This window comes from Mustelus asterias, chromosome 14 (assembly GCF_964213995.1).
Source record: "Mustelus asterias chromosome 14, sMusAst1.hap1.1, whole genome shotgun sequence".
NCBI lineage: Eukaryota > Metazoa > Chordata > Chondrichthyes > Carcharhiniformes > Triakidae > Mustelus > Mustelus asterias.
In genome coordinates this window covers 82,461,471-82,486,716 of record NC_135814.1, presented here as the reverse complement: position 1 = coordinate 82,486,716, position 25,246 = coordinate 82,461,471, and the positions used below count along the sequence as shown (strand labels likewise).

General features: G+C 48.0%; 1 protein-coding gene across 1 annotated transcript in view; it reads right to left on the bottom strand.

Annotated features, from left to right (window-relative positions):
* LOC144504073 (parathyroid hormone 2 receptor-like) overlaps positions 1-25,246 on the bottom strand; it is a 162,725-nt gene that overhangs the window by 24,894 nt on the left and 112,585 nt on the right. Inside the window, exon 10 of the mRNA XM_078229238.1 lies at positions 18,473-18,567. Coding sequence (XP_078085364.1) covers positions 18,473-18,567 — 95 coding nt within the window. The remainder of the gene's footprint in view (positions 1-18,472; positions 18,568-25,246) is intronic.

Below are 25,246 nucleotides of genomic sequence, written 5' to 3'. Positions count from 1 at the left end.
GTGGCCACGGTCTGGAAGCCGGGATCAAATTTAAACGAATCTGATAAAAATCCAGAGCAGTCAGGGGCGAGTACAAGTCTCCGTTCAAAGTGAGGTACCTTTAAGGGTTAGGGTTTGTCCGTTTTAAATATTGTTGTCTTGTAGAACTGTATAATCTTGCCTAAGTTTTTTAAATTGAAACAGAATTCTGCACTAAAGAGGTATAGGTCAGAACAACCGTGTGGAAGAAGGTAAGTAACTTTAATAGAAATAGAGGACCAGAGGTAAAGATAACAGGTTTTGGGCTATTTGATAACGGGAATAAGGAATTAAGACTAATATAAAGATAAGAACCGCATGCAGAACTAATTGGTGTAACTAACCCAGGATTGTAAACGAAACCGCTGTCTGTGCCAAGGCAATAGGACAAGGGAGTGCTTGACTCAAGGTGCCCTACCCTAAACTGGACGTTAAGAGGAGAAATCTCCCACGCTAAGATTGGGTTTTGAAGCGGGCGCTAAGAGGCACAGGCACTCAGGGTGCAAGGCATGGACAGTGTAAATCGGTTAACAACACAGACTCTGAAGGGACGAACAACCTCGGAGTCGATACAGTTACTAATTGTAACAGGGGCTTTGATAACAGATACATATGTGTAAGTGTTGAGGAAGAGGGGGCCCGATCCATCCTGACCAAGGGACACAGCGACGGAGAATCCATTAGGGACCCGGGCGGAGTTTGATAACCTTGTTCGTCTGTAGGGAACACCACAGCCCATTGCAGGGTACCAGGGAGCTGAAACTCCCTTTTTGGGGTAACGGATCAACCTTGCTAGGGGAGGTGGTGGCCAAGCGGGAGGCGTTGTACTTAAAGGGGCTGGGGACACGGGCCGACAAACCCACTAAAGACCAGCACACATCCTAATAAGACAACACAAAACAGACCAAGCGTGAGGTGTCAGGAATAGTTGGGAGAGCACAGGGGCAGAGACCCACTGGGACCCCACTACGAGACCCTACAGCAATACAGACGGTGCTGGAGCAGTATCAGTGACAGGAGATAAGAGAGAGAGTTGGGGCACTTTTACTGTTGGAACCAGCATGCGGGGGTTGCAGGACTGCTAGACAGAAAAATGGCAGACCACGTTATTGAGGGAGAAACTGCAGTAGCTCTCATTTTTAAGTATCTGGTAGCCAGAGAAGCGATTGTTGCAAAGATGAAACGGAACGGGTGGAACGCATCACAAACTTTAGAAGATCAGAGAAAGTGGGTAGACAGAGTTAAACGGGACAAAACAAAAGTAATGGGAGTAATGTTAGTGACCCAGTTAGCTGGACTAATTGAGAAGGTAAATGCCTCCATGGAGGAGAGACACAAAGAGACAGAACAAATTAAGGTATTACAGGAGAGAGTGAGGGAATTAGAACACAGAAGCCACATTGCGGAGATAACGCAGAGATCAGAGGAAACGGACCCTCGGCCCTCATACGAGTCAGTGCAGAAACATACAACCGCTCCAGTATCAGAAGGGGACATAAAAAATTATAATCTAGCGCCAGTCACCAGAGGAGGGACGTTAGCACAACCAAAAGCAACCTATAACCCTTTTATCTCAGGGGAAAGGCAGCAGATTATGGCATCCCTGGGGAAGTTAAAACCCAGAAGCGCAAACCTGGGATTTTGGGGCGAATTGGATTCACTCTGGGTAGGACACCAGTTACATTTAAGGGACATACACCAGCTGGTCAGGGCAGCCTGTCCAGCGGATAAATGGAGGTTGGTGGCAGGAGGGCCAGTGGCCCAAGCAGCACAGGACTATAATGGAGGAAGGTGGACACATGCCGTTCCTACAACGGCTGAGATAAACGACCAGCAGGCACCCTTCACATTATTTAAGACCGAAATCCAACGGGTCTTAGGGAACTCCCCCACTAATTGGAGCAGGATCACAAATACTAAACAAGGACAGGGGGAAAGTGCATCGGAATTTGGAGAGAGATTATTCCAGGTATATAGGGAGTGTTCAGGACAGGACAATGTGGATAGGAGAGACAGGGCTTTTATCCAGGCATTCAAGGACGGGCTATCAGAGGTACACCAAGAAATCCTTAAGATGGGGGTGATAGCATCCCAAGACTATGACGAGCTAGTCGAGTGGGCTAGCGGGATAAAAGAAGGGAAGGTTGCCCAGGCAAAGCCCAGACGAGAGAGAACTGGAACCCCCCATAACGGAGATAAGGGGAGAACCGGGCTCAGCTGCTACACGTGTGGCCAGCCAGGGCATATGGCTAGATTCTGCAGGGGAGCACCATTCAGAGGGAAACCCGAGAATGGCGGGCCCCGCTGTGACCACTGCCACAGGGCAGGGCACACCGAGGCAATGTGTTGGGGGAAACATGGGAGACCCCAAGACAACTATAGACCAACCCCGGGGGCACCACATTCCCGGAATCCACTAGGGTGACTAGAAGAGACCCCAAACCAGGGAGATGGGAGACAAGAGAGGATTAGTGTAGCCACGCCCACAGAAGACAGTGAGTCCCGACAGAAGCCGGTGTCCGTCCACCCCACTCATCGACCAACACTGGTCGAAATCTCACAACCCGTAGCTCCCATCCAAAACAGGAAAGAGGGGGAGAGAATATATGTAGAAGCCTTGGTAGGGGGTAGGGAATGCCACATGTTAGTAGATATGGGGGCAGCCATATCAATTACAAACCTACCCCTGCCACTGACCAACAAAAGAATACACATAACCGGGGTAGGGGGAGAGAGAATACCCGCCTATCTGAGTGAAACCACACTAGTAGAAATCAACCACAAGTATATTCCAATGCAATTTTACGTATGTCAGAATAATGAGGGCACAATCATGGGGAACGATTTAATGAGGGAATACCAGGTGCTGATAGATTGTGGGAAAGGGAAACTAATTTGGCCACAACCTGACGGTAGGAAGACCGGAATAGGGACATTAGCTAGCCACATGGGGACGGTTGGGGTAGCCACCATCGTGGCCCGAGATTGGGATCAGGAAAAAGAAGGGTTCGGAGCCATCTGCGCTTCCATTCCCGAAGCCTGGGCTAGGATGAAATTAGATACCGGACTAACCGACACAGAACCGATAAAAGTCCCAGGACCGGAACACAAGCCCCACCGACAATACCCTATCAAGAGAGAAGCGCAAGGGGCAGTGGTAGAAATAGTCAAGGGTTTAATAGAAAAGGGAATCCTCAGGGAAACCACCAGTACCACCAATTCCCCCACATGGCCAGTTATAAAACCTGATGGGAGCTACCGGCTCACCGTCGATTACACAGGTTTGAACAAGGTAACACCTAAATTACACCCCATTGTGGCAAACCCCTCGACTATTTTTAATGGATTGGCACAAGACCACAAAATTTTCACGGTGCTAGATACAGCAAATGGGTTCTGGTCCCTTCCACTGGACACAGAATCCCAAAACAAATTCGCCTTCACTGTGGGAGAGAAACAGTATACATGGACTCGCCTCCTGTGGTGAACCATCGTTGGTTACCACTGTGGGGGTTATTCCAATGTTGCTGTTGGGTTAGGGTGTTGACACTGTGGGGTTGTTATAATGTTGTTGTTGGGTTAGGGTGTTTACACTGTGGGATTAATATACCTGTGGTGGATGCTGTTATGGCACATCCCAGTCGGGCCCCGCCTCCTGGGAGAGGTATAAGACCCTCTGTTCAGGCGGGACCCCTCCAGTCTGGAATGGTGTACTCGTGTTTAGATAGTTCCATTGTTTGTCAATAAAAGCCTTCAATTGCTGAAGCCTTGTACCTCGTGCTTGATTGTCGCGCATCAATTTTATTGACAAACACGAAACTCTCGACAGAACTGAGAGTATGGAGCAAATGCTGAAACCAGAGCATCTGACGCTGGACCCACGTGCGGTCGGCGCCTCTAACACCTTCGACCACTGGCTGAAGTGTTTCGAGGACTACCTGGCAGCCTCTGCAGCAGTTACTATGGATAATGACAGACTCCAGGTCCTCCATGCGAGGGTAAGCGACACTGTGTACCTCGCGATTCGTGCGGCCACCACTTACCCGAGGACCCTCGAGCTCTTGAAAAAGCGATACACGAGACCACCCAACGAGATCCACGCTCGTTACCTCCTCGCTACACGACGTCGGCAGTCGGGCGAAACCATGGAGGACTACGCCAATGAGCTCTTGCAGCTTGCCAGGGGCTGCGACTGCAAAGATGTGTCGGCTGAGCAGTACATGTACGACCTCGCCCGAGATGCGTTTGTGGCAGGGGTAGGGTCTTCGTACATCCGGCTCAAGCTATTGGAGAAAGGGAACCTCAACTTGACCCAAGCGATGGAGATGGCTGAGATGCTGGAGGCGGCGTCGAAAAGCTTGGCCCTGTATCCAGAGGACCACGTGGAGACAACGTGGCAGGAGCAGTCACAAATCCCTCCTCGCCCCACGGGCTCGCGCTCCCATATCGACCCGACGACGGCAGCAGCTCCAGGCGGCCCGCGGTGCTATTTTTGCGGAGGAGCCAAGCGTCCACGGCAGCAGTGTCCAGCTAAAACGGCGATCTGCAACCAGTGCGGTAAAAAGGGGCACTACGCGAAAGTCTGCAAATCGAAGCCCAAGAACGGCAGTGCAGCCTGCGACCCTCCAGAACGGAGATCATCTCCATCGGCATCGCAGTACCCACGAGGTCCGACCACGTGCGAGCCCAGGACGACGCCATTGTGGCTGGCGGAGGAGGAGGATGACCACCAGGAGTCGCTATGCTCGGCGCCCTCACCCATGTGCGATTCATGGGGGGGCCATCTTGGTCGACGACGACCAGGAGCGACCAGCAGGGGTCCTCAGTATCAACCTCGGCTGCCTGCAGTGACGTCCAAGGGCCAACGGTGGCGTCGATCACCCTGGACCAGGCTAAGCATCACAGGCTTGACTGTTCAATGATGAACATTAAGGTAAATGGTCGTACTGTGTATTGTCTGTTTGACAGCGGGAGCACTGAGAGTTTTATTCACCCTGACACTGCAAAGAGGTGTGGACTCCGGGTTCTACCTGCCAAACAGACAATTTCTATGGCATCATGGTCCCGGTCTGTACCGATCCAAGGACGTTGTGTGGTAACTCTGGAGGTGCAGGGCACAATTTACGAGCGATACAGGCTCCTTGTGTTGCCGCATCTTTGCGCGCCAATTCTCCTCGGACTAAACTTTATAGTCCACATGAAGAGTGTGATCCTACAGTACGGTGGGCCACTCCCTTCGCTGGCAGTAGGGAATCAGCTGCAGCCTCCAAATCGCCCAAAGCGCCCCGCATGCAATCTTTCCACGCTAAAGATCACCACACCCTCTTTATTCAAGAATCTGGTACCAGGCTGCAAGCCCATCGCTACTAAAAGTAGGCGTTACAGCGCTGAAGACCGGATCTTCATCAGATCTGAGGTTCAGCGGCTCCTCAAAGAAGGGATCATACAGTCCAGCGTTAGTCCGTGGAGAGCACAGGTCGTGGTGGCTAAGAGCGGGAACAAACCCCGGATGGTCATCGACTACAGTCAGACCATTAATCGTTATACGCAGCTGGATGGGTATCCTCTCCCGCGCATATCTGATATGGTCAATCAGATTGCGCAGTACCGGGTGTTCTCCACCATAGACCTTAAGTCCGCCTACCACCAACTCCCCATCGGCCCAGAGGACCGACAACACACGGCTTTTGAGGCGGATGGTCGTCTGTATCAGTTCCTTAGGGTTCCATTTGGTGTCACCAATGGGGTCTCGGTCTTCCAGCGTGCTATGGACCGAATGGTGGACCAGAACGGGCTGCGGGCTACCTTCCCGTACCTGGATAATGTCACCATCTGCGGCCATGACCAGCAGGACCATGACACAAACCTCCAGAACTTTTTGCGCACTGCGTCTCGCCTGAACCTGACCTACAACAGGGAGAACTGTGTATTCCGTACGCGCAGGTTAGCTATCCTGGGATACGTGGTGGAAAACGGGGTCATTGGCCCTGATCCAGACCGTATGCGCCCCCTTACTGAACTTCCCTTGCCCGCTAGCGCAAAAGCACTGAGGAGATGCCTTGGCTTCTTCTCTTATTATGCGCAGTGGGTCCCCAACTACGCGGACAAAGCCCGTCCGCTCATCAAGTCCACGACTTTCCCACTCACGCCAGAGGCCCAATTGGCCTTCAAGGCTTTGAAAAACGACATTGCGAAAGCCACGATGCACGCAGTGGATGAATCCATCCCTTTTCAGGTGGAAAGTGATGCATCAGATTTCGCCCTGGCCGCCACACTAAACCAGGCAGGCAGGCCCGTCGCGTTTTTTTCCCGCACCCTTCAAGGTCCCGAAATTCGGCATTCAGCGGTGGAGAAGGAGGCCCAGGCTATTGTGGAGGCCATCAGACACTGGCGCCATTACCTGGCGGGGAAGCGGTTCACCCTGATCACGGATCAGCGATCCGTGGTGTTTATGTTCAGTAATACGCAGAGGGGCAAGATCAAGAATGACAAGATCTTGCGGTGGAGAATTGAGCTCTCCACCTATAATTACGATATTATGTATCGTCCAGGGAAACTCAATGAGCCCTCGGATGCCCTCTCGCGCGGAACATGCGCTATCATGCAGGAGGACCGCTTGAACGCCCTCCATAATGACCTGTGCCATCCTGGGGTCACTCGACTCTACCACTTCATCAAAGCCCGCAACCTGCCCTACTCGGTGGAGGATGTCAGGTCAGTGACAAGAAGCTGTCGGATTTGCGCGGAATGCAAACCGCACTTTTACCGACCTGACCGGGCACAATTGGTCAAGGCCACTCGCCCCTTCGAGAGGCTGAGTGTGGATTTTAAGGGCCCCCTTCCCTCAACGGACCGGAACGTGTACTTTCTCAACATCACAGATGAGTACTCCCGGTTCCCGTTTGTTGTCCCCTGTGCGGACACGTCGACTGCCATGGTGATCAAGGCATTCCGTGATCTTTTTACCCTGTTCGGGTACCCCTGCTATATACATAGCGACAGGGGCTCGTCGTTCATGAGTAACGACTTGAGGCAATTCCTGCTCTCATACGGGATTGCCTCTAGTAGAACCACGAGTTACAACCCTAGGGGCAACGGACAGGTGGAGAGAGAGGATGCTACTGTCTGGAAGGCTGTCCTATTGGCGCTGAAGTCCAAAGACCTTCCAGTCTCCCATTGGCAGGAGGTCCTTCCAAATGCGCTTCACTCCATTCGCTCCCTCCTGTGTACGGCAACCAATGCTACTCCCCACGAGAGGATGTTCTCATTCCCTCGGAAGTCGTCCTCGGGGATATCTTTACCAGCCTGGTTGACGTACCCAGGACCCGTCCTACTGCGGCGACATGTAAGGGCCCGCAAGTCCGACCCCTTGGTCGAACCGGTCCAACTCCTCCACGCCAACCCTCAGTATGCCTATGTGGCATATCCTGACGGGCGAGAGGACACAGTCTCGATTCGAGACCTGGCGCCCGCAGGGGACGTAGCAACTCCTGTCGCTCCCATACCCCCTGTCACGAATCCCCTATCACTTATTTCTTCCCCGGACGTGGCGCGGTCAGCACCAGGACCAGTGCATAACAGTTATACTCCCATGTACAGCTTGCCTGAGACTCGGAGATCGGCGCCACCACAGACGGTACCGGGATCCCCTGCACCACCGCTTCACCAGGGTCAACCGGCCCGTGAGTCCTCGAGGGGACAGCCGGACGCTGTTTTGGAGAGAACGCCACCGCAAGCACCTGCTCCGGTGTCACAACCGGTGTTGAGGAGGTCACAGCGTCGGTGCGGTCCTCCAGACCGTCTGGACTTGTAGATTTTTTTGTATATATGTAGTCTGTTTTCGCACCCCGCCGGCCTTTGTTTTCAAAGGAGGGGTGAATGTGGTGAACCACCATCGGTTACCACTGTGGGGTTATTCTAATGTTGCTGTTGGGTTAGGGTGTTGACACTATGGGGTTGTTATAATGTTGTTGTTGGGCTAGGGTGTTTACACTGTGGGATTAATATACCTGTGGTGGATGCTGTTATGGCACATCCCAGTCGGGCCCCGCCTCCTGGGAGAGGTATAAGACCCTCTGCTCAGGCGGGACCCCTCCAGTCTGGAATGGTGTACTCATGTTTAGATAGTTCCATTGTTTGTCAATAAAAGCCTTCAATTGCTGAAGCCTTGTACCTCGTGCTTGATTGTCGCGCATCACCTCCCACAGGGATTTCATAACAGTCCTGCCATATTTCACAGACAAGGGGAGGTATGCACCATCATCAAAGGAAAATGCATCACATATGTACACGACGAGACATTAAACATAACAGCAGCCATGTCCGGGATACAAAAGCAATTTGATAGCTTTAAACAGGGATTTACAGGGACTGATGGGTGGTTAGGGTGGCTGTTTGACACAGTTTGGGGAGCATACATTATGAAGGGATTAATTTTAGTAGTAGCCATCCTGTTCACACTCTGCCTGGGCCTAACCTGTATTAAAGTGATATGTGCAAATATTGCATCAAGAATGCTACCCACTGCCAGTATCCAGATGCAAGAATTTAACCACGCCACAGAGGAAGAGGAACAACGGCAAGGACGACATCTGTACAGTTCACTGTACCTCTGAAGATCGTCCATGGGGGGTCAGCCATGAATGGGACCCCCTGGACGAGAGGAGGGACTGAAGTAGGCCATTTTCCAAAAGCCATATTTTTATTATCTCATCAATATTCACCTCATTAAACATATTCATTTATTGGACTGATTGGCACCATTCATAACGTGCCCACAATGCAGAGGGGAACACCCGAATGGACGTTCGTTTAAATCCCCCTCTGCACAGCTGAGAAACCTTTAATTTCAAAGCCGACAAAAGATCCTTATTCTGCCCAGCAACAGCACGAAGTTGCATTTTAAACCGGCCTTTGGCCAGAAGATCAGGATATCTGCGAGTCAAGACCTGGCAGTGGGATATATGGCATAACTGTACTGTCAATAAAATATTACAGGAATAAAATGGCCAAGGCAGGCAAAGAAACTTAATAAACCAGGATAAAAAGAATAAAAGATTAGATTAAATCCCCCTATACACAGCAGGACAAAATGACATTAACACCTAATCTCGCAAGTATAGAATACAGACACAAAACCTCAGAGGTCGATTTAGATAAGGGGACACATCGAGAGGATAATGGGAAACACATTAAAACACCGGGGCAAGAACAGGCAGTCCCATTAACACATACAGATGCAAATTGACAAGTCTCCCAGGGAACTTCCTGACCAGACAGGCCACTTTTTAGGTATTGTAAAAATGTATGAGCAAATGTTCCCGCTCGAATTTGGATTCCTATAAATATCCAGAGCAAATGTGTAACTGTTGAGATCAACGTGGCCAAGCCACTGTTTCTGAGCTGGCTACGCGGTTCTCCCTGGGATCCCAGTAATTGTACAATAAAGAAAAACGCTTTGAACCTTGCCTTGCGACTCGACCTCCTTGAATGCACTGGTACTAGGGATTTTTCCCGACAACAGTTATATACTGCACTTGTTGGATAAAAGAGAATAAGAAGTGATAGCATATGGGGTTGAGAGTGTATGGCCTACATGTGACTCCAGAGATTACTAGGAACGGCAATAAATTCTGCGAGCCAGCGACGCCCTTGTCCCACAAATGAATAAAAGAACTAGTGTGTAGAGGGATGTCACCATAAGAGGGAGAGCGGGAAAAGCCTCTGGTAAATACAAAAATTGGCTGACAGGAGGAAGGACAAGAGACAAGATCTCTGGATTGACAAAACAATGTAAAGATGTGGAAACCAAAAAAGCCTAGTGAAAGGGTTAATAATCACACAAGTTTGAAAATCACACAAGCAGCAAACTGAATCTCAGTCACACAGGGAAAGCTTTGTGCAAATGACAGGTTTTGATTAAAGTAAGCCCAGATAAAAGTCAAGGACCATGTAATTGAATGATGTGCAACTGCAGTTTATGTCTGCCCATTAGAACAAGGAACAGTGGAAAGGGAGGTTGAGATGACTATGTGGGGGGGGGGAGGATCAGTAAGTTTGCCGATGACACAAAGATTGGCCGGGTGGTTAACAGTGAGATTGAGTGTCTTGGGTTGCAAGAAGATGTAGACGATGGTCAAATGGTTGGATAAGTGGCAGATGGAATTTAACCCTGAAGGGTGAGAGGTGATGCACTTTGGAAGCAGTAATTTGACAAGGAAGTATACTATGAAAGGTCTGACACTGGGAAGTTCCGAAGAACAAAGGGACCTTGGCGTGTTTGTCCATAGATCTCTGAAGGCAGAAAGACAGGTTAATAGGGTGGTGCCTTCATCAATCGGGTATAGATTGCAAAAGCAGAGAGGTCATGTTGGAATTGTATAGAATTTTGGTGAGGCCACAGCAGGAGTATTGTGTGCAGTTCTGGTCACCACATTATAGGAAGGACGTGAACACACTGGAGGGGGTGCAGAGGAGATTCACCAGGATGTTGCCTGGGATGGAACATTTAAGTTATAAAGTGAGCTTGGATAGGCTTGGGTTGTTTTCATTGGAGCAGAGAAGACTGACGGGCAACCTGATTGAGGTGTTCAAGATTATGAGGGGCATGGACAGAGTGGATAGGGAGTAGCTATTTCCCTTAGTTGAAGGGTCAGTTACAAGGAGACACAAGTTGAAAGTGAGGTGTGGGAGGTTTGGGGGAATTTGAGGAAACACTTTTTTATCCAGAGAGTGGTGATGGTCTGGAATGCACTGCCCGGGACGGTGGTGGAGGCAGGATGCCTTACATCCTTTAAAAAGTACCTGAATGAGTTTCGGGTGCAAAACTTGGTAAAGTTGGGTGTGAGGCGAGAAGCGCAATCCACGCCCACCTCCACCGGTTCCCCCTTTACCAAGGCCCAAAAATGGTTGCAATCGGGATTGCACCCGAAACGGGTGCAACAGCCATTTAAATGCATTTGCATACTTTTAAATTGACTTAATGTGCTGCACGCCCAATCTTACCAGCACTTCTCCCTTTTCCACTGCGTTCGCCCATCCACAATCGACGCAAAACAGACATGTTCCACAAAAGTCCGATTTGGGTACTCCAGTTAGTGAGGAGTGTCCAATGGCTGGCTGCTTGGGGGAGGGAGGGAGGGGGGGGTGGGAAATGAGGGGGAAATGGGGGGGAAGGGGGGTCCACTGCCATTTTGCCTGAAATCAGTAAGGGGAAGGGGGTGTCTGCTACCACTCTGCCTGAGATAAGTGGGGGTGAAGGGGACTCCGCTGCCACTCTGCCTGAGATCAGTGGGGGTGAAGGGGGCTCCGCTGCCACTCTGCCTGAGATCGGTGGGGGGAAAGGGCCCGCGATCGGACTGGGTGGTGGGAGGGGGTGGGGGTTAAGGGGGTCAGAAATATTAGGGTGTGGGGCAATGTCTGTGGGGGCCCTGGGGAGCGATGTGGCAGGGGGCTGCATTCTATCATTTCTTTTGCACACATGCGCAGTTGGAGGCTCCGATCTGAGCTGCAGGATTTCGGGTGCGTTAAGCCCCTCCCACAGGCTTGTACAGCGATTCGGAATCACTGATATTTTTCCAGGCAGAGTGCGTATGAGAACGGGTCTAAAAGTCAGATCTGAAACGCTCCCAGTTTCAAGTCCACCCAGCACTTGGAATCAAAATGGTAAAATAGGGCCCTATGACTCTAATTACTAAATGTATTAGAATAGGGGTGGTTATATTGATGAAATGAAAAACAAATTTCTGTTTTTGGAATGGTTTATGTATATTTAATAAAGGGGTTCTCGGATCCATAGATGTGAAAACGTGAGATCATTTAGTTCAGTTTAAATCCAAAATAATGTTATTATTTCTACCAAATCTTTGACAGATTTCCCTCTTTTCTTTTAAACAATGTGCTACTAATCAGAATGTGGCAATCATCTTGTTCAGAGAATTACCAATAAAATCTGTAACATTGTTTGTGTTATAAATAGAAACAGTAACGACACTTTGCGGCTGGAGCTCCTTGTATGCCGGCAGCTCTGTAGTAGAGGCTTACAATAAACCAGCTTGAACCTAAAGACCAGTGTGAAGTGATTCTTTCACTACACCATTTATCGTAAGTAACCCACACCCGCCACCAACACAATTCCTCCTCTCTCCACCTCCATCCAGTTCCCTCACACCGTCCTCGTTCCTCCTGCCCTGTCCTCTTCCCCATTTCCTTGTTCTTCCCTCCCGTTCTCTTACATCCCCTGTCCTCTTCCCCCCCCCGTCCTCTTACTTCACCCCCTCCTCCTATCCCCACCCCCCCAGCCCCTGTCCTCCTATTCTTTTCCACCTACATCCTCCTTTGCACCCCCCCCCACCCCACGTCACCCTCATTCTCCTTTCCCCCTCCTCCTTTTTTTCCCTCCCCCATCCACATCACCCTCATCCTCCTTCTCCCCTCCTCCTCCTTTTCCCCCGCCACACCTCCTTTTCTCCTCCCCATCCTCCTATCCCCCCACCCCACCGCTCCCGTTCTCCTCTCCCCCTTCACCCAGCTCTAAGTAACTGTACTTCTCCTTCTCCCACAATCCTGGCAGGAATATCTGGGTGTGCAGGAGTGGCCACAGCACCGGCTCACACAGGTGATTCTATTGGGGAGATATCAGCTCTGCTCATAAAAAGGCACGCACTTACATCAATTTAAACTCTTCTTGCCAGCAAGTCAGTGAATGTGCAGTGGAACAACTTCACGAAGAGCTCGGGGAGGGGAGATATCATTTTTTGTGAACTTAACAGCAGGGTAATGAAAATCGCCCAGCAGTTTCTGGTGATTCACAATTCAAGAAGCATGTTGACCCCGTCACATATTGCTGCTCAATTTTCACATCAATAATCGAGCGCATCATTCAGATGCTGTTATGTTTTGAAGTAAATTTCAGCCTATTCTTTCAAAGCATGTGAAATTGCAGGATGCAGAAAATGCTAGAAGCTTCAGAAAGACCAGAAGTAGTACAAAGCGCTTTTAAATACATTTCAAACGCGAGAGAAATGCTTTGAGTTGTGACTGATGTGGACTGGAACAAATTATTAACTCGATGACATCTCAGTAGAGTGGATAATGTCAGTCTGCAAGTCTAAGGTGAAAAATGTGTGATTGAAGAAGATGCAATAAAGTAGGAAGATAAAGAATAAATTCATCAAGCACCTGAAATTAGATACGCAGATATATGTGGTTATGATTCCCGTGGCGGGCAGGGTGGGAAAATTCCCCCCATGTCTTCCAGAAAGAGGAAAAAGAAAATCCTGAGGTAATCCTGAAACACTTCAAGAACATTTGCCTCCCGGTAAAACACATAATCCTTGATAGACATGCATTCAATTCAATGAAACAATGAGAAGATGAGTCAATACAATCTTACACGGCCACCCTGAAAATATTGGTAAAGAAATGTGCATTCAGAACTCTCACTGAAGACTCAATTAGGATCGAGTAGTTAGTGGAATATACCACGATTCAGTCCGCAAGCAGCTGCTGCGAGAAAAACATTTAATATTACAAGCAGCCATCAAAATCTGTGTGTTAAATGAACAATCTGAGAAATGAACCATAGAACCCCTACAGTGCAAAAAGAGGCCATTCAGCCCATCGAGTCTGCACCGACAACAATCCCACCCAGGCCCTATCCCCATATCCCTACATATTTACCGGCTAATCCCTCTAACCCTCATATTTACCCGCTAATCGCTCTAATCTACGCATCCCGGGACACTAAGGGGCAATTTAGCTTGGCCAATCAACCTAACCCGCACATCTTTGGACTGTGGGAGGAAACCGGAGCACCCGGAGGAAACCCACGCAGACACGAGGAGAATGTGCAAACTCCGCACAGACAGTGACCCAAGCCGGGAATCGAACCCAGGTCCCTGGAGCTGTGAAGCAGCAGTGCTAACCACTATGCTACCATGCCGCCCCGAAATTTTAGGCGGGAAATTTTAGGTGAGAAACTGAAGTATTTGCAATACAGGGAGTGCCCTGCTCCAACTGCAGCAGTCAGCATCCACCAAACTGAACAGCTTGTTTTGCACATGGTAAAGGATGCAACAAATGCAGCAAATGGAACCACTCTGCTAAGCGCTGCAGATTCAAACCACAGCAGCCCCCCTCTGTCATCAGCAACATGGTAGTTCATCCAGGGGTAGGAGTGTCAGTAAGATGAATGAATTGAAGCTCAGCCAAAGCAGTGAAGCTGTAGAGCCTCCAACAACACTCCACTGCAAGAGTGTTAACACCGTCAGAGGAAAGGGTGAGATGTTCGCCACCTTCAGCATAATTAGCAGTAACACTAATTATGCTAATAATTAGCATCATTACTAAAATCTAGATTGATATTGGAGCAAAGGGTAACATAATTTCCAGTCAAGATTACGGTAAATAGACCCATATTCAGCACCAGATCCCAACACCCAGATTTATGGTGGATGGACAATTCACATTAAAAGTATAGCAACCTTCCAGTGCACACAGGGAAATTTAAAGTCCCACGAAGTTGATGAGAGCGTAAAGTTAGGGCTTCGGGACAGCATTACACTGGGGTACATTCATCTTGGTACGGAAGTGCATGGTCTCCAACTCCAAGCCCCAGAGATGGCAACATATAGAGGCCTCTTCAACTCATTGGTAAGCTACCAGTTGCATACCACATGAGACTAGATGATTCAGTCCCACCTACAGTCTGTGCTCTGAGGGGAGTACCAGCAGCTGTGAAGCAGAAAGTCATTAATGAGCTGTAGAATGACTGCACTCAAAACTACCTTTAAAAAGCCTCTCCGCGTTGCGTCTGCACACCTGCCATGCATGATGCTAAAGCTGCAATGCTACAACCTCAGCGTCATCTGTAATTGTGGCAAGCAGGTTTACTTGGTTGATGGCTTCTCCAGAGACTTCTTACCCACTACAGACCAGGCAGATCGTGAGGATGACATAAACATCGTGACAATAGAGATGATGTCTTCCTGTAGAATCTAAGAACTCAAAGCTACTCTAGAAGCTGAGATTACATACAGACAAAATAACAACATCATCATAAGAGACTGGCCAGAATCCTCAAGGGATCTTCCCCACAAGCTCCATACATTCTTCACCATTAGAGGTGGACTACCGTACAGGATGGACTATTACTACATGACCAGCGATTCATCATCCCTGCTGCCCTCCAGAGGAACTACACAACAACTGCACCAAGGGCACCCTGGGTTGGAAGCAACCGGATACAGGGCCCAAGAAATCGCTGTCCAGCTCCTCCATGTGGGCAGATATGGAAAGGGAAATCTCCAGATGTGCACCATGCAATGCACTCAAGCCGCATCAAGCAAATGGAATCGCTGCATTTACATGAGGTCCCGGACCTCCCATGGTCATTCACAGCATCTGACATTTTCGAATCAAATAGTAGATAACATTTGGTCTTGGTTGATTTGTATTCAATCACCTGCCAAACATGACAAGCAAAACAGTCATCATCAAAGTTAAAAGCCACTTTCCCACACATGGCATCCCACAGAGACTCATAACAGACAACGCTCACCAATTCATCTCTGCTCAATCCTGCAACTTTCCACACACATGGGACTTCGAACGCATCACGAGCAGCCCCCGCTATCCACGGCCAAATGGCCTGGCAAAACGGGCGGTTCACTCAGCCAAGCATCTTCCAGAGAAATGTGCCCAGGACCGCACAGATTATTCTGCTGCACTTCTCAGCCTGTGAAATCTACAATGACAGAGTGTGTCCTTGTCAGCACAATGACCTTTTACCAAGTGCATCAGGGCCACAATTCCTACAACTTGTGCTTTGCTTTTGTCTAAACTTGAAATCAACATGCATGATGCCCTCCTGCAACACAGATGGAGAAGCAAAATGCACTATGATTTAGATGCCCACAGATTCAGCCCTCTAACACCAGGTCAAACAGACAGGATTCAGACTGCATGTGGCCATGACCAGTTGATGGTGGTACACAGAAATGCCCACAACCGAACAGTAACTTCGTATCTTCAGACAGTGCTCCAGGTGCTCCTATTTCTTCTCACAGTCCAAAAGACATGCTGGTTAGGTGCATTAGCCATGCTAAATGCTCCATCAGTGTACCCGAACAGGCACCGGAGTGTGGTGACTAGGGAATTTTCACAGTAACTTCATTCAGTGTTAATGTAAGCCGACTTGTGACATTAATAAACTCATTAAATTCATCGTAATTGCTGTCAACTTCTAAAAATCTCAGAACTAACACCAACAGGTAACACAGCACTTCAGTTATCCAGCCTATGGCACCTGCTCCCTGCACCAGCGGACATGTGGACTCATACACAGGCCAATGGAATGGATCTTGCATCAGCGAACACACAGATGAAACGCCCCGTGTAGCTAACAGTGTTGCTAACTGGCCACAGGAAGACTATAACATTAGCAACTGGTGTAATCAGGGTGCCTTCGCATGCTGAGCACAAGGTTCCAGAACTTTATTCCCACTTAGCCTAGAACTGACATTTGAATTTCAGTTTTTTTTCCAACAGAAAAGAGGGGGATGGGGGGGCAGGGGAGGAGGAGACGCAATGGGCTATGCATTAGTTGCTACAGCCTAATCTAGCTGCCTCAGTGTACATAATATATAAAATATATAGACTAGAACAGCAAGTACAGTAAATTAATTTGACAGAAGCAACAAGTACAGTAATCAATTTGAAAGAAGTACAATTACATTTGCTGTTTCACTTGGATAAAGTGGAGCTTTGGATGGTGAGAAGGGTGGAGGCAAAAGGACAGGTGTTGCACAACAGTAATATCTTACTTATATCCATTTAGTATACTGTATTCAGTGTTCATAATGTGATCCCCTCTACAGTGGTGAGACCAAACATAGATTGAGCGACCACTTTGTTCCCCCCTGTTCAGTCTGCAAGCATGATCCAGAGTTTCCTGTTGTCTTAATTCTCAACTTTATTCCCACTCTGATGTTTCTGTCCTCGACCTGCTACGCGTTCCAATGAAGCTCAACACAAGTTTGAGGAAAAGCACCTCACCTTTCAACTGGAACCTCTACAATTTCCAGACTGCGTTCAACAAATTTAGATCATAACCTAATCCCACATTTTGTGTTTTATTTTTACTTTTATTTTCTCTCACTGAGGAAAGATTCAAAGATTGGAAAACAGAAAGGTAATGGAGGAATGCGTAGCCTTTAAAAAGATGGCTCAAGTACAGCCTAGATTAACTCCCCCAAAGAGAAAAGGGCAGCCAAAGCCAGAGATCTCTGAATGAAGGAGGATTTGGCACTTTTGGCTGAAGTTTGCTACAAATGTTTCAGCCAGCATTGTTCATTCACATGTTGGCCTTCACCACTGAGTATTTGAATGTTCTTGGAGCTTCCTCCTCTGGTTAGTTGCTTACCTGTCCACCATTCACAACTAGACGTGGCAGGACTGCAAAGCTTTGATCTGATTTGTTGCTTGTGCGACCATTTTGCGTGTGGCATGCATGTAGTCCAGTGTTCTGGATTGAATGGAGAAACTGGTGTTTTTCTCCGTAGAGCAGAGAAGGTAAAGAAGATATTTGATAGAGATGTTTAAAAGCATGAAGAATTTATTTAGATAGAGGGATGAGATATTGTTCCCAGTGGCTGGTGGCTCGATAATAAGAGATTTAAGGTGACACGCAAAGAGCCAAAAGCAACATAAAGAAAAACTTTATAGAACAAGTGGTTAGGGTTTGAAATGCACTGTTTGAAAGGCTACTGGAAGCAAAGTCAGTCATAGCTTCCAAAAGGGTATTAGATAAATACTTAGAGGTGAAAAAAAATTTCTGGATTTGGGAATAGTGTGGAGGTGTGAGGCTAACTGGATTACCTTTAAAAATCATGGCACAGGCTAGATGGACCAAAAGACCTCTTTCTGTAGAATCATAGAATAAAATCAGAATTTTCCTGTCCCGCCCACCATGTGAATTGTAGCAGGTGGGACACGGACCATGCAAAAGTTGGCATTGGGCGGGATTTGCGGACTTGGGGCGAGCGTGACTGGAAAATCCCATCCATAGAATCCCTACAGTGCAGGAGGCGGCCATTCAGTCCATCGAATCTGCACTGACAACAATCCGAGCATGGCCCTATCTCCATAACCCCATGTATTTACCCTGCTAATCCCCCTGACACGAAGGGGCAATTTACCATGGCCAATCAACCTGACTTGCACATCTTTTTGGACCATGGGAAGAAACTGGAGCACCCGGAGGAAACCCATGCAGACAAGGGGAGAATGTGCAAACTCCACACAAACCTAAGGCTGGAATCGAACCCGGGTCCCTGGTGCTGTGAGACAGCAGCGCTAACCACTGTGCCACCCTTTGCTGTAACATTCTAGGATATACACATAACAGCCAACATTTGTGCAATGTTAACAATAGGTTTGTGCTGCATCAGGTTACCTGTACTGCTTTCTTGCATCATATCGCCCAGCATTTGTCTCACGAAGCTTGGTAGCCAGGACACGAACAATATTTATAAACAAGATAAAATTTACCTGAAAAATATCAGACAGAAATAAGTCATGATTTTACTGACACTGTAACCATCCATCCTTCTTATATAGCTGGGAAGCCTTTATCTTTGTGTACTGGTGTCTACTAATTATCTTTTGCAATCTAATTACAGCAAAATTAGTATGCATTGTTAGTGATAGCATTATCGTGTATTGTAGCCATTCACAGGACTATTTACAGCAGCTATGAACGCACTGGCGGTGAGTCCCTTTGAAACAGCTTAAGCGAGGGTTGGATGGTGCAATGGATTAGCAGAATGGATACAAATTCAGTAATCACCGATGGGGATATAGGACCCTCTCTCCCAGTTGTATGCTGTTCGAACTTAAATTGGACAGTGTTACACAAGTTGCACTATACTAGTCACATTCTTTCCGACGGCTACAGAATGCTGAATGAGGGATATAGAACAGCATAAATCAGTTAAACTGGGATCCATTTTTGGGGTTGAGGCAAAAGAAGCAGACTTTTATTGTCCACCTGGCCAGAAATATAATTGACTTGTAGAGTGTTTTCTCCCAATACATGGTGCCGAGTCTATCATTCCCAGCACTGAATACATAGAGGACTGAATCTTTGCTCCCAGGCGAGGAGCACAGAGTCAGGAAAACTCCCAACTTCACAAACCCAGTTCATGAGATAGTGCCTTGAATCCAGGGAGCGGGTCTAACTGGATTCAGGGCTTCCACCCCTGGGAAAAGCACAGAGGCAGCCACAGAGGCTATTGGTGCCAAAGTATGCTGATTAAAAAACCTGCTTCAGACTTCGCCTCAGTTACAATACAACAAAAAATACAGCCCACTAGCCCTCCTAATCCCTCAGCCCCCATATGTGCCCCATGCCCTATGCCCACGAGGCAACTCATGCCCCGCATCTAATCCTAATGGCCCTCATACCCTCAATACCAACCTATGCCCTTCTACTCACCTCCATGGGCTTTTATAGCCCCTATGATTGGCCATGCTGAATTTTGCCTTAGTGTTAGGGGGATGTCAGGGGAATTAGTAGGGTAAATATGTGGGGTTATGGGAATAGGATCAGGGTGGGATTGTTGTCAGTGCAGGCTTGATGGGCTGAATGGCCTCCTTCTGCACTGCTGGTATTGTATGATTCTATGTCAAGTTAGTGCCAACTCATGCTAACCCATGACCACCCAACCACTCTTTGTCCTTACACGTTCCATGCCAACCCAGTATCCACCATAGGCAGATGGCAGAACCCATGCGGAATTGAAATAAAATAAAGTTCCAAGTATCTACTGCAGACTTCATTATATAAAAAAAACTCTGACTGATAAAATTTAAATCTCTTCAAGCACTTAATGCTTAATAAAATACTTAATCACAAATAAAAACAAACATGTGTATTCACAGCCCCACATCAAAGACAGAACTACTTGAAGTCTGAATCATTGAATGGTTTCAAGAGGGAGATAGACATATTTCTAATAGAAAAAAGGGAAAGAAGAATATGGGGAATAGGTGGGGAGGTAGATTTGAGACCAGGGAGAGATCAGCCATGATCTGATTGAATGGTGGAACAGGCACGAAGGGCTGAATTTGCCTACTTCTGCTCCTTGTTCCTATGTTCCTCTGTCAAGCAAGTTGTGAACTTACAACCCCAACAGTTACACCTCCCATCCTCCCATGATAATGATAGGTTGTGGAAGTAGTCTTTAAAAGGCTTGGAGATTTAAATGTCTTGACAGTTCCACAGAATGATATCCATATCTATTCTTAACGATCACAAAGGGATATCTGATCTTTCTCAAAAGGGTACATTTTATCTCCAAAGAGACCTGTTCCTCTAACATCTAAAACTCAAGCCATGTTTTGGATATTCCAACAATGGAAATTGCTTTTGTTTGCACTTATACATGTGCCTCTGCCTCCATGAACTGTGGATGCATGAAATATATCCCACCTCTTTGGCATACTCCAAAATCATTCTCATGTGACTCTGAATGCTGAGTTAACATCCAGTAAGATATTCATGCCACTAGGTGTGGCTGACATTGTACAAAGAAACAGAAATTCATCCAAATTTATAGCACAGAAGGAAGACATTAGCCTATCATGTCAACATGAGCTGATGTGGAGATGCCGGCGTTGGACTGGGGTAAACACAGTAAGAGTTTTAACAACACCAGGTTAAAGTCCAACAGGTTTATTTGGTAGCAAATACCATTAGCTTTCGGAGCACTGCTCCTTCGACGAAGGAGCAGTGCTCCGAAAGCTAATGGTATTTGCTACCAAATGAACCTGTTGGACTTTAACCTGGTGTTGTTAAAACTCTTAACATGAGCTGATCCAGCATAATCCCACTTTCCAGTTTTTGGTCCAAAATTCAGTGGCATATCCAAATACTTCTCAACTGTCATGGGATTTTCTGTCTCTTCTACGCTCTCAGGCAGTGAGTTCCAGCTCCCCACAGGTGTGGTTCCTTCTCACTTTCAACACAAACTCCCCAATCACTCGGGAAGGACTGGTAAATTATGTTGTGAGTTATTTTATTTGAAAAATATAGCAGTATATACATGTTTCACATTTCTGCTGAACTCTTACTAATGTGTCTTGCTTGGTCAACTAACACTCTCAAACTTGGTATCACGTGACAGAAGACATAATATCCTGTCTGATGATTGTAATGTCTTCAACGAGGTCCACATTAGAATACGAGCTCCCTGATTAGTACGGCCAATCCACCTAACCCACACATCTTTGGACTGTGGGAGGAAACCGGAGCACTCGGAGCAAACCCACACAGACATAGGGAGAACGTGCAAAGTCCACACAGACGGTCACCCAAGGCCAGAATTGAACCCAGGTCCCTGGCGCTGTAAGGCAGCAGTGCTAACCACTGTGCCACCATGCCACCCCCAGTAGCCTGTCATAGAATCGCACAGCATGGAAACGGGCCCTTCAGCCCAACTCGTCTATTCCAACCAGGTTTCCTAAACTGAACTAATCCCATTTACCTGTTTGGCCCTATCCTTCTAAACCTTTCCCATTCATGTACCTGTCCAAATGAACTTTAAATGTTGTCATTTTACCCACCTCTACCACCTCCTCTGGCAGCTCATTCCATATAAGCACCACCCTGTGTGTGAAAAAGTTGTCCCTCAGCTCCCTTTTAAATCTTTCCCCTCTCACCTTAAACCTATGTCCTCTAGTCTTGAACTCCCCCAGCCTGTGGAAAAGACCTTAGCTATTCACCTTATCTATGCCCCTCATGATTTTATAAACCTCTATAAGGTCACCCCCTCATCCTCCTACACTCCAGGGAAAAAAGTCCCAGCCTATCCAGCCTCTCCTTATAATTCAAACCTTCCTGCCTCGGTAACATCCTTGTAAATCTTTTTTGCACCCTTTCTAGTTCAATAACATCCTTCCTATAGCAGGGCGGCCAGAATTGTATGCAGCACTCCTATGGCCTCACCAATGTCTTGTACTGTTGTAACATAACGTCCTAACTCCTGTACTGAATGCTCTGACTGATGAAGGCAAATGTCACTAATGGAAATTGACACCTCAAACATTAAATCAGTCTATAGAAACTTTGACCAGCGGTGGGGGCGGGGTGGTATCTCTCATCAAAAGTCTAGTGCGCTCCATGTCCATGTGAGCTGGCTGCAACTGCATCAGGATGTCTAGTTGTAGTGACTCAGGAATTGTCTACCCTTGATTATTATGTCTCAGGATGGTCACAATTCATCCTGATAGGCCCAAAATGGTCTAACAGTTTTCTGAATTTCTTGTATGGTATCAGACATACCTTCAATTGTGGTTTTCCAAATCACCTGGAATACTGGGTCCTTGGATGCCTCTTCTGGCAATTGTTGAAATTTTTGTTGCCCAAAACTCAGCAAATCAACTTGTAGATGAATTTTTGACTTTTCTATCTAATAAGTTAACTTGCAGATTTAATGAAATATCCATACTCTTGGTTGGATTTGACAATCTGCTCAAACTGCCTGGCGTAACCTTGCGAATAATACCTTCCCGCTCTGTTTTGTCCAATTCAGCTATAGGATTATCTTGGATATTGGTGTTGGATGTTCTCAGAGGGTCTATGGATGGAACTGCATCCACCTTTTAATGCAATCCTTTAAAAACTGCCGATTGTATCAAACTGGTTATGTGGATTTCAAGTTGAGGACCAACTCAATGGAGTTCTTGAAATCTTGTATCATAGTTTATTCCACAAATAGTGCCAAGCATGCTGGTAGACCTATGGTAGCTGAACCTTGTGTATCTTTTTTGTTATGCATTCATGGAATGTGGGCACCATGGGCTGGGCCAGCATTTATTGCCCATTGAGGGCATTTAAGAGTCAACCACATTGCCAGACCAGGTAAAGAGGCAGATTTCCTTCCCTAAAGGATACTAGAAAACTAGGTGTTTTTTATGACAATCACCAGATTTTTATTGAATTCAAGTTTCACCATCGGAAGTTTCAATTTTATGTGTGACTATGAGCCCACAATGAGCTTTTTATGATGCAATTAAGTTCCTTCATTTGTAAAAATTTGTTCCAAGATTAGGTTTTCAGATATACCTTCAGCTCTTCTTTCAGAATAAATGTGTGTGCTCACTTTGGAAATGCAAGTGGCTGTGATCAAAGGTGGCTGATTGCTATGGAAACTCCAAATGCTACCGCATAGAAGGAATGTTAAACTTCAGTTCAGGAACCACTTCAGTGAGATAGAAAAGCAAACATAATTGCTTAGAATACCACAATGTGCTACTTTATCATCACCTCTTTGCACTAGCTCAGTGAAGTGTTGATACATCTCCCACAGTGAACTCACTTACATAAAGGGTGCGATCTTCCCAAAAAAATTCTGAGCGGGCAATCTTACCGGCTCTGTTCCCATCCCCTCCCCCACCGCAACCTCCGCCCCCCCCCCAACACGCCGTCGCCCCCCCCCCCCACACAACCACCCCCCCCCCCACACAACCCCCCCTCCACATCCCCCCACACCAACCCCCCCCCCCCCACACAACCACCCCCCCCCCCACACAACCCCCCCTCCACATCCCCCCACACCAACCCCCCCCCCACACACAACCCCCCCCCCCCCCCCCCCCCCCACACACACCTCCCCCGTCAATTCATGAGGCGAACCAGTACGATCGGGCGAGAGGCAAAAGATCAGGATTGCACCTGGTTTTTCACCTCTCATGATTGTACTGGCCCCATTTTGCCAGCAAAATTAGCTCCACGCTCAGAAAGGGCACAAAGCTGATTTAAATATTCATGACATCATTACCACGTCATCGATGCGTCCCGGACGCTATCGCTGGGAGATCTCCCAATACACTGGGAGAACAGCATGTATGCACAATGGTGCACCTATAGCTCAGCAGCTCACTTCACTGGCAAAATTAGGCTCCGCCCCACCCCCTACTGGCAAGAATCGCATCCTGGCATTTTTTTTCACTAAGTGCCATAAGATTGGGCTTTCAATCCACCCTTCTATCCCCACAGGAGAAAATGACCTATAACTGCTGGGAATGGGAGAAAACCAGAGGTGGAGTTCCTGAGCTGCATCTCCTCACCCCATTCGAGCAGCGTGCACTGGGGCTGTTGGGAGAAGAAGAGGACAGAACCATGACGGACAGCCAGGTCAGGGTTCAGCATGGAAGTTTCATTCATGTGACCTATCTCAAGTAAGTTGCAATCTGCCTCAATACTTGTCCCTGACTCGCACAGAACCATGTGTTCTTTATTGCAGGAAACGACCCTGATGAGACCAGCCATTAGATGCCATCGTCGCACCCCTCCATTCCCCCCCCATTCCCCTCCACTACCACCACCACCCCCGCCAAATGCTCTCGCTTTAACGTTCAATGACAATTCCTACGACACCTTTGAGGAAAGCACCAAGGAAATATTCGAGAAAAGCACGTACCTATCAATGCGGACAGTAACTGCAGTGTCCACCAACGCAGCTACAGTCACCTTGCTGGGATAAGTTAGTGGTGAGGCTTCTGGGTAACTTTCTAGTCCGCAGAACACAGCCTCAGATGCACATCAGGTGGAGGCGGGAACATTCGAGAGCTCGAGCAGCTGGAGGTCTGCCAGAGTCACGGACACAGCTGGCCCCCAGCCAGATGTCAGGCCACTGGGATCAGCTCTCCCAAAGCTGCTAGAGATACAGCAGCAGAGCTGGGGACTGCAGGAGGGACTGTCAGCAACACTGCAGCAACTGTGAGGCTGTTTGAAGGAGTTCCACAACCTTTAGGTGCAGGAGATGGTGCCGGCACAGCATGGTGCCCAGGTCAAAACAGCAAGGGAGGCGTCGGCAGTGGAAAGCCTGGGGCAGGAGATGGTTGCCATGGATGACAGGGTACAAGGTATGGCCAAGTCTCAGAGGGCAATTGCTGAGGGGATCCAGAGCTTGGCCCAGTCTCAGAGGGCCATTGCTGAGGGCTCGCACACTGTGAGGCACACCCAGTTGGGCCTCCAGGACTAGCAGAGCCAGGTGATGCCGAGACATTTGGATCTCAGTCCAGCTTCCCCGCCGTCCCATGGAGTGTCCCAGGGGTCCATGGGCACCCTGAGGGAGGAGGAACCGCTGGAGCCCATGCTGGGGCCTTCTACCAGGGAGATTCCGGCTGTCGCCAGCCCTTCCGAATCCTTCTTCCTAACACTGGT